The sequence below is a fragment of the Protopterus annectens genome, chromosome 8.part0 (genome assembly GCF_019279795.1).
Source record: "Protopterus annectens isolate FY-2018-M chromosome 8.part0, PAN1.0, whole genome shotgun sequence".
Lineage (NCBI taxonomy): Eukaryota > Metazoa > Chordata > Ceratodontiformes > Protopteridae > Protopterus > Protopterus annectens.
This window is the reverse complement of record NC_056741.1, coordinates 913,840,686-913,850,566: the sequence shown is the minus strand read 5'-3', so window position 1 is coordinate 913,850,566 and position 9,881 is coordinate 913,840,686. Positions and strand designations below refer to the sequence as shown.

The window sequence follows — 9,881 nt, the reverse complement described above, 5'->3', positions numbered from 1 at the left end:
ATTATTACTTCATAATAAAGAATTATTACTTCATAAAGAATAAAGAATAAATGGAACTACTTGACAAAAATCAAGTATATCTAATCCAAAAAATAAGCATAAAAAAGCATAAAAAAGCATAGAAATGTATGAATACAATAAATGTACATATAAATAATTAATAAAGATGTTGTATACTCTGTATTAAGGGGGCTGCCACCTATGTGGTAATTCTTGGGTGTTTTGTTTTTCCTAAATGGGATGACTATGCATTTTTTGGCATTTAGCTTGAGGCCATGACTTTGACACAAGGTGTCCGTCTCAGTAAGGCCCTTTTGGAGGATGTCCGTGTCAGCCTGAGAGTCAATTATAGCTCCCAGTTTGCAGTCATTGGTGAACTTTATTAGCCATAGACCTCCTGTGTTTGCCTGTACTTCTTAGACGTATATGCCAAACAGTAGGCGTCCCAGGACCGAGCCTTGCGGGACACCACTTGTGACTAGTTTAGAGTCGGACCTGGAGCCCACTATTCTTACCATGTGAGCTCTGTCTGTAAGCCAGTTGGCAACCCATCTTGTGACATAGGGGTTTATGTTCAGGCTGGTGAGTTTTTCTGTAATACCTGAGTGGGGAATGGTGTCAGAAGCCTTGGCAAGTTCAAGGTAGGCTGTGTGAACAACCTTTCCCTCGTCAATGGCCTTGGTGACTGTCACAAAGAAGTCAGCCAGGTTTAGTAGGCATGATCTGCCCTTAACAAAGCCAAACTGGGTTGGGTCAAATGTTTGGAGGTTCCCAATGTCTTTGTTAATGAGTTCCCTGATGATGCACTCCATAGCCTTGCAGACCAGGCTAGTCAGGCTTATGGGGCAATAGTTACCAAGGTCAGTTGTGCCCCCTCCTTTGTGGAGTGGAATAACCGTTGCTGTGTGCCATTCTATGGGCACATAGCCTGTGAAGAGGCTGAGGTTGAACAGCGTGTTTAGGTGGGGGGATAGTTCGTTCTGTAGTTCGTGCAAGACACAGCCTGGGACACCATCTGGCCCCACTGATGCTGTGTTTTTGGCTTTTGAAAGGGCTATTTTCACCTGTGCGTCTGTGATTTATGGGACACTACACTTTTCCGGTATTGTTGTGGGCCTTTTTGGGGGTGAGAGGGGGGGGTGAAGTTTGCACTGAATCTATCTGCCAGGATGTTGGCAATATCAGTAGGTTCAGTATATTTTGTGCTATTTTTCACTAGTTCAGTGCATATCTGTGAGTTGCCACTTAGATTCTTAACATAGCTAAAGAAGGCTTTGTGGTTATCTTTTGAATCCTTGGCTATTTTTCTTTCGAAGTTAGCCTTGGATGATTTTATGAGGGACCTTATTTTCTTACTGATACTGATCAGGGATGTCTTTGCTTCTTGGGATTTGCTTTTTTTCTGAACTAGTTTCCTCCTTCTTTTGTATAGCCTGTTTATGGCAGGAGTCCACCAGACTGGTTTCCTTCTCTTAGAGGAATGAGTCTTGGTTTTGCTAGGGATGGCACGATCCATGCATCCTTGTTGGCGCTCATAGAATGCATTTGTAAAAGTTTCTGCATCTTGGGCAGCATTATCCTTTAGTGTGGGGGCTGTGAAACTTACCCCCTCTGTCATGAGTAAGGTGAAGTTTGCTTTAGAAAAGTTTTTTTTACTGTGGTTTCCTTAGTTGGGGGTGGTGGTGGGGTGTGGACATCCAGAGTGATTAGTTTATGGTTTGATCAAGCCAGTGACGGGTTGACCTCTGGTGTGGAATGCCTGTCCCCAATGTTTGTGATGACCAGGTCCAATATGTTTTCACCTCTGATAGGGGAGTTTACCAGCTGATCCAGGGCATTTGAGTTGATGAATTCCAGGAAGCGCTGGACCTGGGAGTTTGTACTCGAGTAGTTTTCCCAGTTAATGGTAGGGTAATTGAAATTGCCCAATATCAGGGTGTTCGGTAGGACCTTCATGTTTTCCTGTTTCTCCAGAAAGGTGGAGTGGTGGTTCTGGGTCATGGACGGTGATTTGTAGCAGGCCACAATTTGCATTGCAGAGTTCCCTGATGTTAGTTGCACATGGATGATATCAGAGGTATCATGCTGCACCACTAACCTGGAAGTGTAGGTATCCTTGATGAATATGGATACACCCCCTCCTTTTGTGTTTTGGTCCATGTTCTGTGGCAGAAACATGTAGTACGAGTTGTAGCCTGGTAGTGCTAAGGTGCTTACTGGAGCCATGAACCAGGTTTCAGTTACTGCACAGATGTCGATGTTCTCCATACTGAGGAGTGCTTCGAGTGAGTGCATTTTGAGATTTAAACTCCTGTCGTTGAGTAGCATAACCCTCAGTTTTTTGTTAATTGTTTTGTTTACAAAGGTGGGTTTGAAAGGGCAGGCAATCAGAGCATCACGATTGTGCTGTGAGGAAGTGAGGTTACAAGATGAGTTGGATAGGCTAAAATCAGATTTTTTGTCCAGAGGCTATGAGGAAAAACTTATAGTTGAGAGATACGCTGAAGTATCGGGGATGAGGGGCAATAGAGCCAAACCTTATTTCTTGGAGAAAAAGATAGAAACTGTTCCAGCCGCTGGCTCTAATAGATCTTTATCAGTGTTGCTACCATTTGGTGGCAACGCAGATAAGATTAAACAAGCAATAGTGGTTAGCTGGAATATTTTATTGGTTGATGAAAAAACAAGAAACCTAGTGGGAGACAAACCATTGTTTACTTATAAAAATATGAAATGTTTAAAGCAACATCTTTGCTATAGGAATATAGGCGCTTGTCCATCGTCAGTGGAAAATTTTGTGCCATTTGGCACAAGGAAATGTGGTAGTTGTCTGCAATGTGTATTTATAGACGAATCCCGTTTCTTTAAGAACCCGGATACAGGTTATCTATGGGAATTGAGGAATCACAGTACTTGCAACTTGCGCAATATTGTGTATGTTGCACACTGTGCCAAATGTTTCAAATACTATGTTGGTAAGACCAACAGATCATTAAGAGAGAGGATTAGAGACCATGTATATTGTTTGGAAAGGAAGCAAGATTGTAGTGCGCTAGCTAAGCATACACTTTTAGAAGGATCTGACCATGTATTTTATTATCAAGTATTGCATGTACAATATCCTAACATTAGGCTGGGTGATATTGTTAATCTAACAGAACAGGCTGAGTTAAAATGGATCTTTAGACTGGCAGCACACAGGGGGAGGGGTCTAAATGAAAGTGTTACTATTAGGCCTGTTCTTAAAGCCAGAGCCCTCCGGTAGATAGGCTCAAGATTCATATTTTAAGGGTTTTATACATATTTATTTTAGAGTTATGTATCATTGTAAAGTTTATGTTTTTGTTTTAGTTGGTGCATTTTAGCTAAGTGTTATACAGGATACTTTGGTATCTAATGTGTTCTTTATGTTTTTATAGAAGCAGGTTGTTTCAACAGTACTACCAAGTAGTAATTTTAAGATTGAGCTAATTTGGTTAATTGAATCATTGCTTGATTGATGTTTGCTATATAACTGATGATGACTGCTTGATTTTGTAATGTCTGAAGAAGCGGAGAGTATCTCTGCGAAAGCGCTCACATTTTGTTCTTTGAAATAAAGAAGTTTTAACTCAGCATCGACGTTTGGATTATTAGCTGGAAAAAGCCTTCATCCGGATTGAACTGCTGCTTCCTTTTGGTGGTTATTTTATATATATATATATATATATATATATATATATATATATATATATATATATATATATATACATATACATATGTGTGTGTGTGTGTGTGTGTGTGCGTGCGTGCTTGTGTCCGTGCGTGCGTGCGTGTGTGTGTGTGTGTGTGTGTGTGTGTGTGTGTGTGTGTGTGTGTGTGTATATATATATATATATATATATATATATATATATATATATATATATATATATATAAAGAGTGAGAAAAACACTAATATAGTACCTGTTGTGCTGAATAACATTTTTAAAACTACTACTATTTTAAAAAACAGACAGCTACATAATTCAACTGGTCCTATGGTATTAGTTGTATCAAAAATAGAATAAAATGCGATGTAATGTGCTTTAAAGTAATTTCTAGAAATCTGTTTTGAATAAGAACAGGTTAAATTATACAAATAATGAGATTTTTATATTTTACATGAGGAAACATTATAGACATTTTAGAAAAAAAGATAACTAAACATTTAAGAGATCCTAGGTGTAAATATCTTTAAATATTTTGGCTTTGTACATTACAAATTGAGGAGAATTATACCTTTATAAATATATTATTCTCTCCAACATATACAGTAATTATGGAAAACATGCTGATAATGGAGAATATTTGACTTTATTTGAAGGATCAGGTATTCTTTTTCCAAGGTGATATGATACCTGAGAGACTTTATAAGAAGTGGGTATGGAGTGCTAGGGGACCTAACTCCTATTAAACTGCAGACTAAACTATGCTGTAAGCTTTTATTTATTTTTGGTTGAATGAAGTAAGACGATTTTAAACTGTTATTTTACTTAGTTGTGAGTTGATATTTCTTAAACCAGCATTTCCCTGTTAGAAGTATAAAGTAAACCAGCTACCATCATAGTCCCTGCCAAAGTAATATTCCCAAGTTGAGATATTAGCTTCGTGTAAGAGTTACTAATAGAACAGCAGAGATCAGAATAGTAATTTGCAAACTGGGTTGATGCAATTAGCAGATGGAGATTTGGGCTTGTCAACCCCAGTTTTATACTGCTTTAACTTATATAATAAATTTAATTTCCATTTTTGTAACATTTCTGATATTGAGTTCTCCCACCCCTTTCTTTCATTCAGACACCTGTCCCAGTGCCCCATGTCCTTTGCTGGGTCTACTTGCACTTATTGCTCAATCCAGTACCCATATTTGAGCCAAGGCCAGTAAGGATCTTAAGGATATCTTGGGGGAGGTTGAAATCCCTCTTGGAGCTGGGACTGTTTCTCATTTTATGACCAACCTGTGTTTCACCCTTTACCTCTCTCTTGTTGATCCCATTGCTGCGTCTGAGGGGTGAGTGTGTAATACAGCTGTCTGGTTTATTACCTCCCCTCATTGCTGCACCTCAGCCAAGGTCTCATCCTTTATCTCCCATTTGGAGATGCCCACAAGACTGCCTACTTCCCAGGAATGGTAATTTCCATCCCTCCCTGCTGATTCACCAGTCACCCAGGCTGCTAATTGAACCTTGTCAGCTGGGCTGTAGTGCGGGCTTATCTCTCTGTGCTCGCAGAACAACATTTTTGTTATATTTTTGTACAGTGTCTGTCTTTTTACTTCAAAGTCTGACAGTTAGACATTATTAGTGAAAGACAAATGAAAGGTCATAAGCTTTTCTGAATTAGTGATTAATTATCAGAAATAGTAACCAGCATTAAGGTCCTTATTGAAGCCGTAAATTAACATATATATATATATATATATATATATATATATATATACACACACACACACACACACACACACACACACACACACACACACAAACACACACACACACACGTACATGGGTCTACTTCTGTCTGTATCCTATTCCTCACTGTAGTGCAATCTCATAGTTAGTATATTTAAGTAGCGGGGGTGTGGGGGACACAGCCCCCCATCACATGGGGGATGCTGGGGTGCTAGCCCTCTTGCAAAACAGTGTTTGAAATATTTATTTTTTTATTTTGCCGACTTGGTGAATCGGCGTTCGTTGAAGTGTACTTTCATGGAAGTGGGGGTCGTACTTTTCTTTTTTGAGATTATGTAATTTCGGCAAAGAAAAGTAGACCTATATATATATATATATATATATATATATATATATATATATATATATATATAAACAGTTGACTGATTCAGGTTTGCAACTCAGTGGTCTGAATTGCAGGCATCACACAGAAGTCATTAGAAACCTGTTATTGTGAGTATTAACTCACACATCTTTAAGGGGTGAGTGACCTACTCATCTTGAATGTTTAAATTTTCATGTATTTCTTAATGAGTAATGTTTAATATCTGTTAGTCTAACTTTTCCATGAATTCTTAACAGGGAGAGTAATATTCGAATGTAAAAAAGGACATGAGGACTTAGCCATCTATAACGATGACATTGGTACTCTGTGCTACTGGGATGCAACAGAACAACAGTACACATGTATGGAGAGATACAGTCTGAAAGAAGATGAAATCACACAGAATGTTGTCATGTACATATTAAAAGCCTCAGATGCAGACAATGGATTATACATGTGTGAATCTGCTGAATCCCCAAGATACTTAATAGAATACCAACATACACGTAAGTACTGTCCCTCCTTTCTTCTGATGTTGTTTATATATCACATAAATAATTATAAATGCACTAATAGTCTTTGTGACATAATCTCTAAATGGTTTTCCTTCTACTAGCGTGTTGTTGATGATTACATATGAGAAATTCAACTTATACTGAATCTGTAGGATACTTTAATAATCTAGTCCTCAAATGCGTACATCAGTGAAATCAGTGTAATTAGCAAGTTACTATTTTCCCTGAAATTTGAGAATCTTTCTCCTGCTATATTAGAGTGGTGTGCAGGGGATGCCTGCTGAATAGAGGGGAGGTGAGCTTTGCCCCAAGTAAAATAAGTATTGTATTGCTGTTTACATGGGTGAGACAAAACTTCACTCAGTGAATTCTGCTGAGGTCATCTCACGAAATGCTTAAGTACTATGCTATTGAAAAATATGTTCTAGTATGTGTATGCTATTCACTGTTAACAACAGGGTTGTTTCAATGCACTATTTGTTATGTGAAATATCATCATTCATATTGAGCAGCCTTAACTTGTCTTCTGGTCAAGGCTAAAACTAGTCAAAGCATATGCATGAATAAAATGATCTGTAACTGTGATTTGATAAGTTAAGAGATACACTAGGATCTAGGAAGCTGTACAAGAAATTAAACAAACCACATCAACAGATTTTCTTTCTTATAGTGTTTAAGGCTTATTGGCATGAATGATGGACCTATTCTGCCAGCGAGTGAAAAATCTGCAGGAATTATTTCTGGCATAGCTGAGTAGAACTGGAGAGAATAAAAAAATGGGTGAAATGTCAATACACTATTGTATACTTGGTTTTACATTTTCCTTCTTCTAGATCTCTTTCACATCATCTACTTATATTTACCTTTACTAAGTGCAGAAGTATGCAGCACATGGCAATTGTAATGCCTGAAAGGGATAGCCAACAATGTAGACTAACATGTCATGAGGAAATATTTATAACAGAAACAGATACATATGGAGTTCTAGGAGAGTTAGCTTGTTCTTAGTGAGGAGAACAAAATACACAGTGAAGACGAAACAAAATAGTGTAGTTCATATAAAAGCTACATGAGCTTATGCAGCCCATAACTATGAACTGACCTGTTCTTTGTCATTGCATCATTGTACTGTATCGCGTTTTTCATGCTAGAGGTATCCCAGCTGCTGGTGCTGGCCATGGAATATTCCAGTAAAATAACTCCTTCTGAATTTGACTCATTAGGTGCCCTATAGAGATTAGCAGTTTCATATATCAATCCTCTTTGAGCTAGGTTGTTTGTAAAGATCAGAGAAAAAGGAAGTGCCAACAATGTTTGCAAAAAGTGCAACATTAACATCATCATATTATTAAAAATGGTCTATAAGTGCTCCATAACACCATTACATCATTTGGTTGACCCATCAGAGACAAAGTCACAACACATATATAGATAAACACACACACACACACACACACACACACACACACACACACACACACACACACACACACACACACACACACACACACACACACACACACACACACTGAAATGCACATTCACACACACACACACACACACACACACACACACACACACACACACACACACACACACACACACACACACACACACACACACACACACACACACACACACACATTTTCATGGGGGATTCCTCCCATGTTTAATATGGAATGCAGACATGATCATATCACAGGTAGATTTCTTTTTTAAAGTCTTTTAAGTACAAATGCCTCCTTTCATAGCTGTAGAGGTAAAAGTTAAGGGAGATACCCCCCACCCCCACCCCAAGTCAATGATATTAACTCAGGTCTTGTTACTGAAACAACTCTATTTATTTTTGTATTGACTATATTCTGAGCCAGAATTGCTTTGTTTAAACTCTAGGGAGAGTAGAGGAAGAACTAAGCCAGATTTCTAGGTTTCTGATTGCTTGCAGAACCTTGCATGGTGCTGTTTAGCTGCTAGCCAGTGCACTCAGTTGAATGTTTTGTATTTCTGTGCTATTATAAATTGCTCAAGTTTGCCCTGCCTTGTGTCCATTTGCTCAAGGCTAGGCAATACTATGCTACTGCTTAAGACTGTTCTACACTTCATTTGACTCATTTGACTTACCTCAAGCCTGTAGTAACACCTAGGATAAGTAGTTTTGCATTTTATACTGAGTTACTGAAATAATTCTGTACTTAGTTTTGGAATTTATTGTGATATCAGTCTGAAATGTTTTGTTTAAACACTTGTGAGAGTAGAGGAAAAGCCAAGGCATTTTTATGCCTCTGTTTGCTTGTAGGACCTCGAATTGTGCATTTTGCTATTGACCAGTGGACTTAGTTGAGTGGTTTTATATTTCCAGTGCTATTTTAGATTGCTCATGCTTGTTCATTGCTTGTCGCCTCACAGTAAGGTGTTGTCCTGTTCGATTCTCAGCTAGAGCGTCTTCTGTGTGGAGACATGCGTGAATGGACATACCTTCATTGAAGGTTGTGCGTCAGGGCTGGCAACTTGGCACGTAAAAATCTACTGCCAATCATTAGCGGACCAGAGTTCCACTGTGGCGACCCCTAACCGGGAAAAGCTGTAGACACAACAACAACAACATGCTTGTTCATTGCACAGTCACAGTTAACAGTGCACTGCAGAGATGCAAGTACTTAGACCTCACCTTTCTCTAGTAATCACTAGTTGCATGACTTCTGAGTTTAGGTGAAGTGGCTCATTCTTCTTCATTTGTAGACTTGTATTATTTGTTTTCAAACAGATATCACTCTGTTCAAGCAACTCCTAACTTTTTAAACACTACTCCCCTCCAGCCCAAAGTAATAAGCAAATGGAGCCATAGCTCTGCACTCTCCAATTGTCTTTGTTGCCAGATTGAAATGGGCACCCTGAGACAATGTAGCAATTGTTTTACATTTATTGACAATCACCTACTACGTAAACAATCTGCCACAATGTGATGTATTTATAATGTTATTGGAGGCAAAGCTCTCACATGAAGACCCTACAGATAACAAGCAGATTACTGCAATTGAGTGATGACCTGACTAAATGCAAAAGCTCTTTCCACCTCAATGATCCCACTAATGGGGAATCATTTTCTGCCAAGTTATAACCACATATAAATAGCTGCATAGATGCATTTGCCCTGCTCAGAAATATATGCACTGCCAAATTCAAAAATATGCCCCCTTACCACTCCCCATGGTGGGACACTAATGTAAATAAGCTCTATAATACAAGATAAATACTCATTACCCATAAGAATAAGTCTAACTCTCAAGAAGACAAAAGCACTCGATAAATTAAACAAGGGACTCTGAATCCTGTTTAAATCAACCAAAGCCAGGAATGAGGTAAAACTATTTAGTTAGCTATAAGATAAGCACAAAGCGTTCTTTAATTATGTTAGAACTCTCAGAAACAATGACCAGTATTACACTGAGCTAATAGCACATGCTATCACCTACATACCTCTCAAGAGTCCAGTCCAGATTTTCACAGAATGTCCAGATTTTTGCCTCATATTTTTGGTCTGTTCCTCATACAACTTGTGGCTTTCTGGCA

General features: G+C 38.5%; 1 protein-coding gene across 5 annotated transcripts in view; it reads left to right on the top strand.

Moving 5' to 3' along the window:
* The window catches only part of LOC122809153, a 1,026,347-nt gene that overhangs the window by 590,100 nt on the left and 426,366 nt on the right, over nucleotides 1-9,881 (top strand). For all 5 annotated transcript variants that reach the window (XM_044080437.1, XM_044080436.1, XM_044080435.1 and 2 more), the window contains one exon: nucleotides 6,054-6,302. In XM_044080437.1, the coding sequence (XP_043936372.1) occupies nucleotides 6,054-6,302 (249 nt within the window). The remainder of the gene's footprint in view (nucleotides 1-6,053; nucleotides 6,303-9,881) is intronic.